Here is a 17,511-nt window from a genome sequence, read left to right as displayed (position 1 = left end):
GGCTCATATGTTGGTTGTAGTCTCTGAACCCCCAACCCCATCACTGTTGCTTTCCAATATGGAAATGTCATCTCTTCTCAGTCAGGAGGAAGGGCAGATGGCAAAGAGGCTCACTCACCTGATGAGTGTGCAGAACTGTAAGAACGATGAATTCCTTAGCGCTCCTACAGAGAAAAGAGGGAATAGGAGAGTAGTGTATCATGCACTAGGTATTCATCTAGTACAAGAAGCAACACCAGAATCTTCCCCTGGCTGCATTCAAGTATATGGATTAGGATAGAGGGCAATCTGAGTGTCTGCATGGACACTTCACCTCCCATCATTTGTGGAGGCTGACACAAACCATCCATATTAATTCACACAGGTATCCGAATATGGTATAATCATTACCTCTGGGGTTGTCATTTTTTAGGTCTTCTTTTCATATTCCTTCTCACATACTCTCTGTAGAAATCTCCAAACCTTAGTAGCAATTTTATCTGTAGACTACAAAATTCTCAAGGAAAACTAAAAGCCTGCATTATGGAACTCAAAATCAGAGAGTCCTGGGAACCACGTACAATGATTATTGGTAATTTGGTATTTAAGTGAGAAGAGAAATTCAAAGGAAAAACCCAAAGGAGGTCATTTGGTCACCATGACTCATACTCAGCAGATTTGTTTCAATTGAGGGGCCAAAAAAGAGAGCCAGGGAGCAACAGATGGAAGCCAAAACTCTCCAGATAGCAAATATTCAAAAGAATGAAGAATATGAAACTCTTCTGGCAAGAATTATGCCAGTGATCAAACAGGCTGTGAAGTATGAAAATTCTCTCCCAGGAATACATAATCTTTTAAAAGAACTAAAAGAAATGGAAATAGTTTGCCCTGAAGGAGCTTCCCCTCTCCTTATTGGCCCTTTTCAAATGTTTATGTGAACAAAGTCATTTAAGAAGTAGAGTCAAGCTGCCCTTGATTCTGGATATTCAAGAAATGCCAAGGCCCGCAGCTCAAGAACTTTGAACATCTCCCACATTTGGTGAGGCAAATTACAGGGATTAATCAGCCCCAGGGTTTGGGAAGTTACCAGAAGTAAAGAGTTATTCTCCAGGAAAAATACTAAAGAAAATCCTTTATCTTGAACAGGGAAGGGGCATAACATAAGTTGGATTATGTGACTCGTCTCCTCCAGCCCCTTGCCATGTCTCCCCATTTCATTTATAACAAAGCCACAGTCCCTATGGTGGCTTCAAAGGTTCTCCATTATCTGGACTTATTTTCTACAACTCTCCTCTTTCCTTACCAACTCCAGTCCTACTGGCTTCTCCCCTGTTCCACAATCGTGCCAAACACACTCCTGGCCTTAGGGCCTTTGCACTGGCTGTTCTCTGTCCAACACCTTCTCCTCCTTCAAGTCTTTCTTCAAATGTCACCTTCTCAATGAGGCCAACATTGACCCTACTGTTTAGTTACATTTTGCACCCCTGTGCCCAGCACTCCTGATCCTCTTTACCTAGATCTACTTTCTATTCTTAATAACATTTATCAGCTTCTAATATGTTGTAGAACTACTTATAATCTTTTCTGCTTATGATGTGTCTCCTTTCACTAAAATGTAAACTCCAGTGAGCCAGGGATCTTTGTCTGTCTTATTCACTGCTGTATCTTCGGTGTGTGGAACAGTGCCTGGTGCATCGAGGACAACAATAAATACTGGTTCATTGACTGACTGACTGACTGAATGAATGAATAATCCACTGGCTCCCAAGGTTATCAAGAGTGTGCTCTGCTTTAACCCTGAAGGAGCTCTGGAACCCCTCACGAAATCAGCATACCTTGTTCTAGAGGGCAAAGAAATCTACTAAAAACAAAGCAGTGACTTCTGAGGGACCAGGCTGAAAAAAACCCCAACATGCCCTAATAGGATAGAAAGAACTCACCTCATATTGGTGTGGTAGCAGAGGGTGGAGGGTGGAGGGTAGGGAAATGCAATAGACAACTGAACTTGGAGAAGAGTCAAAGAAAAGGTCATTAGGGATCAGACACATTTCATGGTATTGAGCTGGAAGGAGCATGCCAAGGAAGACATGCTCTGGACTTCAGGAGGGAACACTCCAAAGCCCTCCAGAGCTAGTTAGAGGGTGCTGTTCCATACACAGAATGCTATGTCTGCCTTTGAAGGCAAGGGAAGAGCTCTGGGACCAGGTGGGCTTTTGGGAGCCTGGAAAGATGAGTGGGATGAAAACACTCTGAACCAGGAGGACTTGAAGGAGATGGTGGCAGAGATGAAGTCAGATTAAGCAAGGGGGTGAGAGAGAGGAGGAGAGAGAGAGAGAGAGAGAAAGAGAGAGGGAGAGAGAAAAGGAGAGTGAGAGAAAGAGCGAGCATGTACATGGTTCCATTTGGAGTGAGATAGCCAAGCTCCCCCAAACTGAGGTTAGCCCATGCAATTTGGAGCCTTTACCTCTTATTCTCTAATTCCTTTTCAACAAATCTATGCCAGGGTGTGTGTATGTGGTGTGAATGTGGGGTAGGAGAGTGTGTATGGTGTGTGTGTGTGTGTGTGTGTGTAATTGCACAGGGGTAAAGGATAGGTAAAGACAATGTGATTACTCTCCATGTACAAACAGTGGTAATCCCACAATGTTCCTTTTGTCATCTGCTCCCATCTGCGGAGGGCATTTAGGGGACACAAACACTATGGACAGTATCCACATTGGGAGGTTCTCTTCCTCAACCCATTGGCCAGGGATTCTGAGTTTTTTCTGGAGTTGGGGAGTTGGTCAATATCTTGCTTACACTGTGCATATCTAGGATGTTCTTTTAATGGCTTGATTCTCATCTGTCACTTGGTCTGTCCCAGTGGAAAAAAACAAAGGGGCTGGGGTGAAGAGATTGTTCGGGTGGAAGGAGGTAGGGGTGAGACTCCAGCAGGGAGTTCTTTGCGTCTGTTCACATCATTGGAGATGCTAAGCCGGTGTGTATGAAGGCTCCCGCTGACCCTGAATAGCTGGCCCCTGAAGTTCTGGGTTAGCCAGGAGCCCTCTATAGGGCTTCTCTGCCTGGAAGGATTCTGCTCTCAGAGCGAGCGGGGGATAGTGGTGGCCCCATGTCACTGGTGAGTCAGGGGTGGGGATACTGATCAGTTCCTGCCAAGAGGCCCCGTTACCTGATAAGTTCTATGAGTCTCTCCCTCGGGGCTTCACTCACGTCTTCCTCATTAATAGCCACAATCTGGTCACCAGCCAGGAGCTTGTTCTCAGAGGGGCCTCCTGCAAAGGAGAGGAGAGAGGTGTGAGGGCTTAGGGTTACTGCTGGGAAAGTCCAGGTCTGGGCAAGTCCCCTGTGCCTGTAGGAGCTGAAGCGGGTGCTGAGGCCTGGAGATGGTGCAGGCTGAGCTGTGGTGGTGTAGAGGGTGCTATTCGAGCTCTCTGCTGCTGTTGCTGCTGCTGCTGCTGCCTATAAGCAGATAGAGGGCAAAGGAATGAAGACAGAGAATGGAGTGGACCTCCTTTAGTTCCATGCCAAGAAAGACATACTCTGGACTTCAGAAGCGAGCATTCCAAAGCCCTCCAGAGCTAGTTAGAGGGTGCTGTTCCAAACACAGAATGCTAAGTCTGCCTTTGAAGGCAAGGGAGGTACTCTAGAACCAGGTGGGCTTTTGGGAGCCCCAGAAAGATAAGTGGGATGAAAACACTTTAGCTGGGTATGGTTTGGTAGCAAAAGGTACCAAACTCAGATAAGGTCAATAAACATTTTACTGACTTGCTTCTTAATGAGGAACGCAGACTTCCATTTCACAGGCGGGACTTGCTTAGGTATAAGGAATGACTTCCAGACTACTGGAGGTGGTCAGGCGAAAGGAGGACGAGGAAGGATCTTCTTACTTGAATATTATTCATACTTACTAGTCTGGAAGGACTTAGGCATTCACTTGTCTGAAGACAGAGGAAAAAGACCTAAAGGGTTATTTTTTTTTTTTTCTACACTGAGAAATGCCACTGTCCAATAAATGAGGGGAACAAAGCACATACTTTTCGGCAGTTGGATATTTGTTTTTTCTCCCTCCCATTTCTTTTCTTTTCTTTTTTTATTTTTTTGAGATGGCGTCTTACTCTGTCACCCAGGCTGGAGTGCAGTGGCGTGATCTCGGCTCACTGTAACTTGCCCCTCCCAGGTTCAACAGATTCTCCCACCTCAGCCTCCTGAGTAGCTGGGATGACAGGTACACTCCACCATGCCCAGCTAATTTTTGTATTTTTAGTAGAGATGGAACATCATCATGTTGCCCAGAGTGGTCTTGAACTCTTGACATCAGGTGATTCACCCACCTCAGCCTCCCAAAATGCTGGGATTACAGACGTGAGCTACTGTGCCTGGCTCTCCTTCCCATTTCTACTGCAAGGTTAAGAAAGCAGACCTATCTGAGGGCTGTACCTTCTTGGTTGGGGCAAAGGGTGAGGGTAGAGGGATACCACAAGGCTATGCTGCTTCTGATGTTTAGCAAAGATCTTCTTGGAGAAAAGCTTCTCAGAGACTTGGAGAGAATGAGAAGTCAGAACCAGCCTGACTCAAATTTGAAAGAAATGTTCACTGACATGACCCAGTATCAAACCAGCCTTGACTCTAGTTTGTGTCCACTTTGAAGGGCCAGATCCCAACTTCTCCCTCTCTCTCCAAAGAAGGGGGCTGCCCAAATTCCAAAAACATGAACATACACAACAAATACATCACTTGAGCACAGCTCAATGGCTCTGGAGTGTAGAGCCTATGTGCTGAGGATGGCTGTGCCAGCACAGGCAGCAGGATTCATTGCTCGAGGAGCAATTGCCCTAAACACACTAGGCCAAGTCTCCTGACAGTGCACTGGCTTCAGGAGCAAAGTGTGGTGGCTAACAGAAAACTCTTTACAGCCAGACAGACTTGGACTCTAACTCCAAATCTGCAATTCACTGGTTGTGTGACCTTGGGCAAGACATTTAATCTCTCTGAGTCTCTCTTACCTCATCTATAAAATGGGAAAATAACAGTACATATGCATCATAGAAATGTTGGGAGGATGAATGAGATGATAAATATACAGCACTTAAAACAGCTGATTGACATTGCTAAGAATTGGATAAATGGTAGTTATTATACCATCCAAGGGACAATTCCTTCAACTCATTTCATTCCTTCTATCTACTTCTGCCAAAAATGTCAGTCTCTTAGGTGGAGGCCACTCTATGTATCTTCTTCTTCCCTTCCCTCCCCTCCCTTTCTTCCGTCTAACAGAAGAGGTCCTCATGGAACTCAACCTCCTTTATGGGCCTTGGCCCTTTGATGGTACCGGTAACATCAGTCTACTACTGCTTTCACAAATGGTTTGTTGGCTTGATCAACCATAATTGCTCCTCTGTAGGACACTTTTTTTGTCTTTATTATGGCCTCAAATAAAGAACCAAACAAGTCCTGTGCATTCAGGAGCCACCTGGGCCAGAAGCAGCACTACGGATCAGCCTTTTATAGGGCTTTTATAGGGCTTTTATAGGGCTATGCATGCCAGCCCAATGGCTTTTTGTGGTTCGTGCCTGGGGATTTTCTTCTCTTGACCCCTCCAACTCCTTCTTCATTGTTATACCTTTGGCAGCTGAACCCCTCTAGGCCTGGGGGCTTCCTTCAGCTGTGCAGATTCTGTCTCATTTGAAGTTAAAGTAGGGGCTCCTGGTGGTCTATTACTGAATGTTAGCTGGTCCCCCTTTCCTCTGATTTCTGATCAGAGATTCAAAACCTTTTTGCCAAACTGCATGGCTGACTCCAGAGCCTTAGGTCAGCCACGGACTCCTGTACTAAATTGTTGTTGTTGTGTGTGTGTGTGTTTTTTTTCCTCTGTGCCCTCTAGTTGAAGAGAGAGCTTACAAAAATCTTTTTCTTTCCCCTGGAGGATTGCAAAATTCATCAAATTTCTGCAAGACCAGTTTGTACTCTGGCTGCTCCTCTTGACTGAGCGAGAAACTGTTGTAAACATCTAAAGCCTCAGGCCCAGCAAGTCAGGAATAAAGCTCCATTCCGTCTGTCTTTTTTGTCAATGCCTAGCAGATTCGAAACAAAACAGTACTTCAGTCTTTTTCCATTTCATTCATGATAGCAGGGCTTCATAGCTTAGGTGGGGCTTTGCTTGTTCCATCCCACATGGTCCCTTTCAGGCCCTACTTCCCCTGCATGGCATCAAACAGGCCCAGGTGCAAACCCTGGCTCTGTTGCTTTATAGCTGAGTGACACTGGACAAGCCATTTCTCTTTCATTATGCCTCAGTTTCCTCGTTTGCAAAATGGGAATGATATTACTTATTTACTTTGCAGGGGTGGCTGTGAGAATTAAACAATATGATGTAAAGCACATAGTAGATGCTTAATCAATGGTAGATGTTTGTTACTGCCACTCAAGCATTCAGAGATTCCATTATCCTCTCCTCTCCTATCCCACCTGTGGTCTGTATCTTGATTCTGGTCTTCAATGGCTGACCTATTTCATGAGTATATACATGTCTCCACAGCCTGATGGTTAGGTTCTTGAGAACAGGAACTGTGTCTTGTACTTCCCGACAACATTGCTGGGCTTAGAGTAGGCAATCTATAGATACTTGCTGAATTAAATAGAATAGGTACATTTTTTTTTGCAAGACATTATGGTTCTTTTATGAATGTTCTATGCAAAGGGAAGCTTTATTAAGACCCAGACACTGTTAAACAATCAACTGCAGCCTTTTTCTAGGGCCCCAAACAGCCTCAATGGTTGTGTCTATCAGTCTTAAAAGGCCAGCTCCCTCACACAGTTATTGGTTGGCAAGTCTTCAACCACTCTTCATGAATTCTTCAGCAAGACAGTTAGAATGCTTGGAAGCTCTGCTTTTTGGGAAGATATGTGGGTGTTGGGAGACAGGAGTCAGGGCTAGGGGAACACTCTGAGGGACACCTACCTGGCCTCACAGATCGAACCACCACAGGCCTCTCACTGCCAGCCACGAAGCCAAAGCCATATATAGGGTCTCGGTGAACGGTCACTTGTCGCAGTATCTCTGCTGGCAGCTGCTCACATTCCATATCATTTGCGCTCTCTTCCTGCATCACATGACTGGGGAAAAGGGAAGGTGGGAGCAAAACAAGATGCACAGGGAACTAAGCCTCAGAACCAGCAGGGAGAGATGCCAGTTAGGGTTCTGGCCCTGGCACCCAGGAGTTTACAGCTTAGCTTCCTACATCCTCTGGAGCCAACAGAGATGATGACTGCCTCATATTTCAGATTGGAGAAAGAGAAATCTAGAAAGTAGAAGCTACTGTCTTCAGGGCTACAGCCAATAGAAGAAACTGACGTCATGAGCCTGAAATTAGAGTCAGACCCTTCCTCTCAGATATTGGAACTCCAGAAGGAACCCAATGCAAATATTCTGCAGAAGTTAACTGTCATCCTCCACTGACTTAGCTATTAACTTCCTAAAGGAAACCAAAACCTTGCAGGAAGAGACCACAAGACAGGCAAGTAAGTGGCGGAAGAAATGTAAAGTTGTTCCAGAAGATGGAGTATCTTCATGAAGACCTGATGCAATATTTTAAAATTTTTTTTCAATTTTTATTTTTTTTGAGACAGAGTCTCACTCTGTCACCCAGGCTGGAGTGCAGTGACACGATCTTGGCTCACCACAACCTCCACCTCCCGGGGTCAAGCGATTCTCCTGCCTCAGCCTCCCGAGTAGCTGGGACTACAGGCATGTGCCACCACGCCTTGCTAATTTTTGTATTTTTAGTAGAGGTGGGGTTTCGCCATGTTGGCCAGGCTGGTCTCGAACTCCTGGCCTCAAGTGATCCTCTCACTTCAGCCTCCCAAAGTGCTGGGATTACAGGCGTGAGCCACCATGCCTGGCTCGTCTTGATGCAATTTTAAACTTGAATACATCTTAAGTTGTATACAAAAATAAATGATTTAAGTAGCATATATAAATAAATGTGCTAATGTCTGGGACCAAAATTGTCCATAATGCCAACTTCTTTCAGTTAATGAGACACCTGGAAAAGAGTTCCTGTTGGCCAGAAGGGGAGCTGCATCCTGGGGCTGCCAGCAGGCCTAAAAGCCCAGAGGAACTGGGAGAAGAGAAATCACTGCCCTAACTCCAGGGAGAGATTACACATTGTTCTCCCGATTTCCACAACTTAAGTAACTAAAGCTTAGGAATTCCACAAAAGCTTCATAAATGTTCTCCATCAAGGGCCAGGGGAGGCATACTGCAGGCAAGGGGTCTGAGTGTAGTATTCAAACGAAGAGCACTGAAGGATAAGGGTGTAGAGACACTGAGGCCTGTGATAGCACTGGTGCCAAGGCCAGGGAAGAAGGTAAAAGGAGGAATGGATGGTCAAGGAGAAGGGCAGGGCAGGTGGAGATGGAGGAGAGAGGGCCAGGGCCAAGTGGCCCAGAGCCTTAGCTCACTCATCTGGCACCACTACAGCCCCAGAATTTTAGGCCTTCTACATAGACGGGTTTAAGTTTTCTAGCCTCAGTATGCATATTTGCTAAAATTATGGTTCCAGGCAGAGCCCTTTGGAACAAGATACAGAGGGCCAGTAGCTAATTAATGAAACTAGTATAAGGTTTGTAAAAGAAGTAGGAGGTTTTGACATTCTGAGAGCAATGCAATTCTTTTTTTTTTTTTTTTTTTTTTTTTTTTTTGAGATGGAGTCTCCCTCTGTTACGCCAGCTGGAGTGCAGTGGCACGATCTCGGCTCACTGCAACCTCCACCTCCCAGGTTCAAGCGATTCTCCTGCCTCAGGCTCCAGGAGAGTAGCTGGGATTACAGGCATGTGCTGCCACGCCTGGCTAATTTTTATATTTTTAGTAGTGACATGGTTTCACCGTGTTGGCCAGGCTGGTCTTGAACTCCCGACCTCAGGCGATCCACCCGCCTCGGCCTCCCAAAGTGCTGGGATTACAGGCGTGAGCCACCGCGCCTAGCCGAGAGCAATGCAATTCTTTATTAGCTAAGAATATCAAATTCATCAGTAGCAAATGCTTCAAACCATTTAGGTTATTTATCAGGACACAGTTTCAGTAATAGAGAGAAGCTTTAGGACTATTTATAGGGGAAGGGGAAAAGATTTAGAATAATTGTATAAAAGAGAAATTCATAGTCCAGCAAAGAACTCTGAAGTTGTCTCTATCATATGAGATCTCTCTGGCTACACCTCACACTGGCTTGGAGTCTGTCTGTCACCCCTTCGGGAGGTGGAAGGGGATGCTAGGATGAGGTCAAGTCTCTGGAAGGCAAATTCAGAAACTTGCTCCTTCCCTCTCACACCACTAAGATAAATGGTCACTTTTCAATAGAAAGTCACTCCGAAGCTGGAATGTGGCTGATTAGTGTCCTGGACAGGCACACTCCTAGGACAGGGACCCTCTGAGGGTGGCCACAGGCTGGCGCCTCTTTCATTTTGGCTCCTGGTGGCAGGCAGGAGCTCGTCCTTGAAGGGAGCCAGAGAACATCTTCCTGCAGCTGCCGTCTTGCCTCACCCCTAGGGCTATTTGGAAAATGAGCCCTTTGCTTCCTGCCACCCGGACTTGTTGGCACTAAAAGGACTTCTTGGGATGGCACCAGCTCATTTCCGACATGGGCATCAGCCAAGGAAGGCTCTGCAGACTGTGGCGTGGGGAGAAGGAACTCCGGCAAGGAAGACAGACACAGGTGTGCTGCAGAAGCACTTGGGATACTGTCCTACGCTCAGTGCTCCCCCTTGATCCCTGCCACTGCAGCCTCCCCTGTGCCCCTTTTTCCTTTTTTGAAGCAGAGGACATTTCAGTTTCCATTGGGCCTTGAGGTACTACCACTTCTGAAGAAAATGGGCACTCCTGGAGCCAGAGGAATCAATAAGCAAACAGCGTTTTGTGACACAAATGCTTTGCTTTACTCTTTTGACTCATATTAATTAATCAACAAGTATTTATCAAGTGCCTACTCAGACAGTCCAGCACTCTGGGGGACACAGGAGAAGTGACAGGTCTCTGCCCTCAAAGAGCTTTCAGTCTAGCTGGGGGAGAAAAGACAAGTGGGCATACTGAACAAGACAATTACAGTGCTAACTGAGACTGGTAGATGAGATCTACAACTAAGTTCCAACTTGGGTGTTCAGAAGATGGGGCGGAGAAGCTGGAGAAGACTCCATGGAGGAAGTGGGGATTGTACTCGCTGGCCAAGAAAGGGCAGAGTTGGGGAGAGAGGCAAGAACCAAACTCTGTCCATAGGTGCATTCCATCTTCCTGCAGGTGGCCCAGCTATGTGGTTCATAGGTGCAGGCATATCTCCAGGTGTGGCTGGAGCACATTCATCCCTGGGTTGTCCCTAACTGAGCTGGACTAACTGCCCTTAACTGCCTTCAATTCTGCAAGCAGCCCTTTCCTCACACCACTCCCAGGTATCTTGGGACAGGGGAGAAACACCTCCATTAACAGACCAGAAGGCCATTTTACAATTCAAATGGAAGTTGTTCCTTCCCTCCTGGGGTTTGCCTTTTTCAGTGTCTGCAGCTCAGTCCCTCTGAAATTTGCTAAGTGCCTGGAGACTTGGGAGTGACACTGAAGGCAAGCAGTGATGGATGACAGGAGCTCAGCTGTCCATGGGTCACATGACTATCCTCCTGGGGGAAACAGGCAATTTGACTTTGAAAGATGTTTGGCTTCTGGTCCCTTCAAATAGGGCATCCCTGAACAAAATTGTGAAGCAGCCAATGCTCATCCCCCACCCCCCGCCACCCCACGAGGTTTGTTTCTGAGGCCTGCTATTTGCTTCTGTTATTTGCCCCAAAGTATGTAGTGCCTTCATTCTCTCCCCTTCTTACCAAAGTCCCCAAAGGCATTCCCTCACCTTGTGCCAGGCTTGCCCTCTCTATTTAGTGACCTGGGTAAAGGCCTAGCCTTTCTCTTCTGCCTAATGATAACAACACTTTATATTCGTGTGGTTCTTTTCATTTTTACACTCATTACTTCATTTGAGAAAAGATGCTTTCACATCCATTATCTCCTCTGTCCTGCCAAATACGCTAGGTGACTGTTCCTCCTCCATCCTAGCCTTCTAGGTAGGAGATGAAGAGGCACAGACCCACAGTGGCTAAGCACATTGGTGGCCCAGCTGGGGCCACATCTCTATGCTAGGACCCACAATTGCAGCACCCCCTACCTGCTCCCACTCACGGTCCTGGACCCTCTGGCTATCCAGAGTCTCCATTGCAAGCTGCCCCAACCCTACAGTCAGCAGCACTCTACGTCCTAGCCCAGCCTGTATGCTCAGCCCACATCATAATTAACCTGTCTCTGAGCCTGTTCACTCCGTGTTGTTGGGAGAATGAAATGAGATCATGGTTACAGAAGCACTTAGGAAGGTTAAGCATATCACACAAATGTAGAGGTGGCGATATTATTGATAGCATTATTCGGGGTGGCTGGAGGAGCAGAGAAGGGGAGCCAAATATAAACTTCACCCGCTTCACACAGCCGAAGCCCTACCCCCAACTCCTTGCCTCTAAGAGACAGCCCCGCAACGTACTCTGTCCGGTCATTCTCCCAGCAGCTCTTTCCCTGACCCAACTACGAGACAACCTGGCTCCCTCTAGATGCCCTGATTCCTCCGTGGGCTAAACTGATCCCTCCATCACTGTCCAAAGAGGGACTGGTAGCTCGAGCTCATGCTAACAACTGTTGCTAGGCAGATGTGGCTAAAGGACAAATGAACCGAGAAGAATATGGAATGATTCTAAGCTGATGCTCTCCCTACTTGTGCTCTCATGCAGGAAGATGGAAATGTAACAGCTAAATTTCCAGGCATCCACTTTTAGTTCTCCAGCCCTCTTTGCCTTTGGCTCCTTTTTCTTTACATTTGGTTGGCTCCTTGGGGAGTCTTGTCACTCCCCTCAAGACTGGCAGGATTCGGAACCATGTGGGGCCAATTAGCCCTCTGATTCCGGTAACAGAAGCCTGACTCTACTGGAAGCTCTAGAGATCCAGCATGGCAGGCTAGCAGCTGGGCCCCCATGAGATGCAACATTCCCCTGGTGGCAGAGATGGCAGCCCATCCCCAGCGCTGTGAAGTAGCTGCTCTGGGTGCCCTTTTGTAAGGAGCTTGGGCACAAACCTTTCTTCCTGTAAAGGAGTACTTGCTTGTTATTTTGGCTAGCTGCTCCTTATTCTAGTAGTGTTGCTCAAACTTTAAAGTACATACAAATCACTTGGGAGTATTGCTAAAATGATTCTGATGCAGTAGGTCTGGAGCAAAGTCTGAGACTCTGACAATTCCTGGGTCGTGCCCAAGCTGCTGGTCCACAGACCACACTTTGAAAAGCCAGGACTGAAAAGAGTGCTATTTTTAGACAATGGAAGAGCTACAGTCAGGTGGGAAAACTGAGGTGCTTTTATTCCACTGGGTTATGGCATTGAAGGCCTGGGTTAAAACATACATGTTATCTTTTGTGGACACATAAATTCATGCAAACAAAGGACTTGCTGGTTGAATCAGATTTACCCCAGGAGAGAACAGGGAGGGCTCTAAACTGACATGAAATAAGACAGATATGGTTGCACTGAGGAAAAGTAGAGAGAAGATCTGAAAGACTGGGCACTGTTTAAGTCCAGCTGAAGAGTTTGGTCAGCAAAAGGATAGCCTGAGAACAGTGGCATCTGGGAGGAAAGTGAGGAAAATGCTGAAAAAAGGGACAGTGCCGAAAACAATAATATCAGCTGCCATTTATTGAGGACTTACTATGCTCCAGGTGCTGTCCATAAATTATGTCACCCCATTTTCACTATAACCTCATGAGCTACGTGGTATTATGTCCATTTTACAGATAAGGAAACTGAGATTTGGGAAGAGAGATTAAGTAATTTGCTGAAGGATATACAACTATATATATTGTGTGGCACCGAAATGTGAACCCAGGTCTGCCTAACTCCAGGGCCAATCATCTTCCACAATTTGTGCCAAGAACCTGTGCATAAAGTAGGGGTTTTGTTGTTGTTGTTGTTGTTGTTTTGTTTTTGAGGCAGCGTCTCACTCTCATTGTCCAGTGGAACCATCACAGCTGACGGCAGCCTCGACTTCCTGGGCTCAGATGATCCTCCCACCTCAGCCTCCCCAGGAGCTGGGACTACGGGTGCATGCCACCATGCCTGGCTAATTTTTGTGTTTTTTTTTTTTTTTTTTGTATTTTTAGTAGAGACAGGGTTTTGCCATATTGGCTAGGCTGGTCTCGAACTCCGGGGCTCAAGTGATCTGCCCGCCTCAGCCTCCCAAAGTGCTGGGATTTCAGACATGAGCCACCACACCCAGCCTAAAGTAGTTTTCTAGAAGGCAATGAGATAGGCTTGGTAGGAGGATTCGGCAGACTACTCTTCCCTAAGTGAGCTGAGGGCCGCTTCAATGCTGTCTGTAAGAGCAGCCTCCCTTGAAGCCCCCACACCCGGCGGCTTACCTATTAGAGACTCCAGCCCCAGAACTGGCTTTCTACATGCCTCTAAGCCCACCCTCCCATATGTGAGACTCATCCCATAAGGCCTTGCCTTTCTGTTCACTTCAGTCACCACCAGAAAGAAGTCTACTTGCCTCTGGTCCTTAGAACCCTGACTCTCCTCCCCATAGCAGTCTGTTTACACTCTGATCCCATTTTTCTCCTCCCTTTCAAATCCTTCCAGTGTGTCCACTGGAACTCTCAGTCAACAACAAACTCTCCTATAGCCTCAATTTATTCTTGGAAAGTGTCCTTCACCTTCTTTCCCGGTTCAGACCTATGTATTCCTTGAGGGCACCACTTCCCCACCAGCCCTCTCAAATGGAAACTGGGGTTTTTGGTTTTGCTTTGTTTTGTTTTTCTTTTGCAAAATTCAAGTCCTCCGGGACCTGCAGGTGAGATAAGTATCCTCCTTGCTTGCCAATGCTGCCTCCAGGCCATTACTCCTCCTTCTTTCTGCAAAATATCCTGCGTCTTTGAGGAACCTGCCTGCCGCCCACCTCTACCACTCTCTTTCTCCTCATTGTTATCTACAGATTTCCTAAGTTCGCCCCACATTCACTGAGGACTTTAGTTCCCAGTCACATGTGGTTTTTCCTTCCACTCCTTAAAAGAAATCATGGTAAAATATCCATAACATAAAAGTTACCATTTTAACCATTTTTATTATTGATTGATTCGATTGATTGAGACAGGGTCTCACTCTGTTGCCCAGGCTGGAGTACAGTGGCAGAATCATAGCTCACTGCAGCCTTGACCTCCCAGGCTCAAGCAACCCCACCTCAGACACACAAGTAGCTGGGACCACAGGCGTGTGCCACCCTGCCTGACTATTTTTTATATTTTTTTGTAGAAATGGGGTTTTGCCATATTGCCCAGGCTGGTCTTGAACTCTTGGGCTCAAGCAATCCACCCACCTCAGCCTCTCAAAATGTCAAGATTACAGGTGTGAACCACCATGCCCAGCCTACCATTTTTAGAAGTACAGTTTTACAGCATTAAGTACACTCACATTATTATGCAACCATCACCATCATCCATCTCCACAACTTTTTCACCTTCCCAAACTGAAACTCTGTACCCATTAAATAGTAATCCCTCATTACCCCTCCCTTCCCAACCCATGGAAGCCACAATTCTACTTTCTGTTTCTATGAATTTGATTACTGTAGGTATCTCATATAAGAGGAATCATACGATATCTGTCTTTTTGTGACTAGCATATTTTGCTTAGCATAATGTCTTCAAGGTTCATCCATATTGCTGCATGTGTCAGAATTTCCTTCCTTTTAAGACTAATAGTCCATTGTATGTATGTATCACATTTTATTAATCTGTTGATGCATATTTGGGTTGTTTCTACCTTTTGGTTGTTGTGAACAATGTAGCTATGAACACGGGTGTACAAATATCTGTTGCAGCCCCTGTATTCTTTCAGGTACATACCTAGAAGTGGAACTGCTGAATCGTAAGGTAATTCTATGTTTTACTTTTTGAGGAATCATCATACTGTTTTCCACAGCAGCTGTACCATTTATGTTCCCACCAGCAATACACAAAGGTTCCAATTTCTCCACAGTTTGCCAACATTCCAATACTTATTATTTTCTGTGTTTTTCATTTTTTTTATAATAGCCTTCCTAATGGGTATGTCCACTCCAACTCTTGATATCATTATTGGTGAATTCAACATTCACAGGGTGACGAGGAGACCTCTAATAATTGCTTCTTCCACTTCACTCACTCCATCATCACCTACCTAGACTTTGGGTTATCAGATATTGCACTACCCCCAAATCTCAATGCCCAATATCCCACTCTCTACGACACCATCCGTTCTTCCAGTTTACCTCCACAAGGGCTCCCACTGCAGGAAGCATCTGAACGCGTCATGATCACCTATTCACTTCCCACTTGATATTCCCTTTTACTAGAAATCTCTTCCCTCATTTTTCACAGAGCTGGCTCTTCATCCTTTAGGTCTCAGCTTAAATGTCACCTTTTCATAGATGCCCATCTGCCAGCACTTTCTCCTACTTATTACCATTCTTACTCTCCTTCAAGTTCCTTTTTATTTTCACTTCTCTTCATGTCCAGCTTAGAGTTCCTGGTCTATCATTATGATCATTCCCTTCCAAACACCTTCAACTTCCTTACTTCCTCTCCCCCTGCTATATCTCATCCCTCGATGAACTCAATTCTCCATGCCTGCATTGGAGTAGCTGAAGGGTGCTGGAGAAAAATCACACAACTGGGTAGCTGGATTTCACTTTAAAATCCATGGGTATATGCTCTCAATTCTGTCTGGCCATTTATCTCCCTCCCTTCCTTCCTTCCTTCCTTCCTTCCTTCCTTCCTTCCTTCCTTCCTTCCTTCCTTCTTTCCTTCCTTTCCTTCTTTTCTTTTCTTTCTTTCTTTTTTTTTTTTTCCCAGAGTTTCGCTGTTGATGCCCAGGCTGGAGTGCAATGGCACCATCTCGGCTCACTGCAACCTCCGCCTCCCAGGTTCAAGCAATTCTCCTGCCTAAGCCTCCTGTGTAGCTGGGATTACAGGCGCCTGCCACCACACCTGGCCATTTTTTGTACTTTTTAGTAGAGACAAGGTTTTGCCATGTTGGCCAGGCTGCTCTCAAACTCCTGACCTCAGGTGATCCGCCCTCCTTGGCCTCCCAAAGTGCCGGGATTACAGGCGTGAGCCACCACGCCCGGCCATGGTCAACACTTTCTCTGTCTCTAAAATGACTATTTCATCACTCGCCCTCTCTCCTCCATCTTCCTCACTTTCCCATTTTCCCCAAGAAATCTCAGCTGACGACCTCATCCCATAGATTACTGAAAAAAACAGAAGCTATCAGATGAGAGCTCCTTCATCTTACCGCCACCAAATCTATACACTACCCTGTCTACATCTGTACCCATGTTTTATTTTTTCCCTATTAAAATGGAGGTACTGGTACCAAAACAGAGATATAGATCAATGGAACAGAACAGAGCCCTCAGAAATAATGCCGCATATCTACAACTATCTGATAAAAACAAGAAATGGGGAAAGGATTCCCTATTTAATAAATGGTGCTGGGAAAACTGGCTAGCCATATGTAGAAAGCTGAAACTGGATCCCTTCCTTACACCTTATACAAAAATTAATTCAAGATGGATTAAAGACTTAAATGTTGGACCTAAAACCATAAAAACCCTAGAAGAAAACCTAGGCAATACCATTCAGGACATAGGCATAGACAAAAACTTCATGTCTAAAACATCAAAAGCAATGGCAACAAAAGCCAAAATTGACAAATGGGATCTAATTAAGCTAAAGAGCTTCTGCACAGCAAAAGAAACTACCATCAGAGTGAACAGGTGACCTACAGAATGGGAGAAAATTTTTGCAATCTACTCATCTGACAAAGGGCTAATATCCAGAATCTACAAAGAACTCAAACAAATTTACAAGAAAAAAAAAAACAACCCCATCAACAAGTGGGCGAAGGATATGAACAGACACTTCTCAAAAGAAGACATTTATGCAGCCAAAAGACACATGAAAAAATGCTCATCATCACTGGCCATCAGAGAAATGCAAATCAAAACCACAGTGAGATACCATCTCACACCAGTTAGAATGGCGATCATTAAAAAGTCAGGAAACAACAGGTGCTGGAGGGGATGTGGAGAAATAGGAACACTTTTACACTGTTGGTGGGACTGTAAACTCTTTCAACCATTGTGGAAGTCAGTGTGGCGATTCCTCAGGGATCTAGAACTAGAAATACCATTTGACCCAGTCATCCCATTACTGGGTATATACCCAAAGGATTATAAAACATGCTGCTATAAAGACACATGCACACATATGTTTATTGCGGCACTATTCACAATAGCAAAGACTTGGAACCAACCCAAATGTCCAACAATGATAGACTGGATTAAGAAAATGTGGCACATATACACCATGGAATACTATGCAGCCATAAAAAATGAAGAGTTCATGTCCTTTGTAGGGACATGGATGAAG

General features: G+C 45.6%; 1 protein-coding gene across 3 annotated transcripts in view; it reads right to left on the bottom strand.

The window, feature by feature from the left end:
• The window catches only part of FRMPD3 (FERM and PDZ domain containing 3), a 154,519-nt gene that overhangs the window by 70,939 nt on the left and 66,069 nt on the right, over nt 1–17,511 (bottom strand). Inside the window, exons 1-3 of one of the 3 annotated variants that reach the window (XM_034949546.3) lie at nt 6,938–10,362; nt 3,149–3,251; nt 119–164 (exon numbers count right to left, since the gene is read on the bottom strand). In XM_034949546.3, coding sequence (XP_034805437.2) covers nt 119–164; nt 3,149–3,251; nt 6,938–7,085 — 297 coding nt within the window. In that variant the 5' untranslated portion in view covers nt 7,086–10,362. Of the gene's footprint in view, nt 1–118; nt 165–3,148; nt 3,252–6,937; nt 10,363–17,511 lie in introns of those variants that run through there. The other 2 variants (XM_034949547.2, XM_055106246.1) reach the window with 2 other exon arrangements.

Source organism: Pan paniscus, chromosome X (assembly GCF_029289425.2).
Source record: "Pan paniscus chromosome X, NHGRI_mPanPan1-v2.0_pri, whole genome shotgun sequence".
Lineage (NCBI taxonomy): Eukaryota > Metazoa > Chordata > Mammalia > Primates > Hominidae > Pan > Pan paniscus.
Note: the sequence above shows the minus strand (reverse complement) of the source record. Positions and strands in the feature narration are given on the sequence as shown.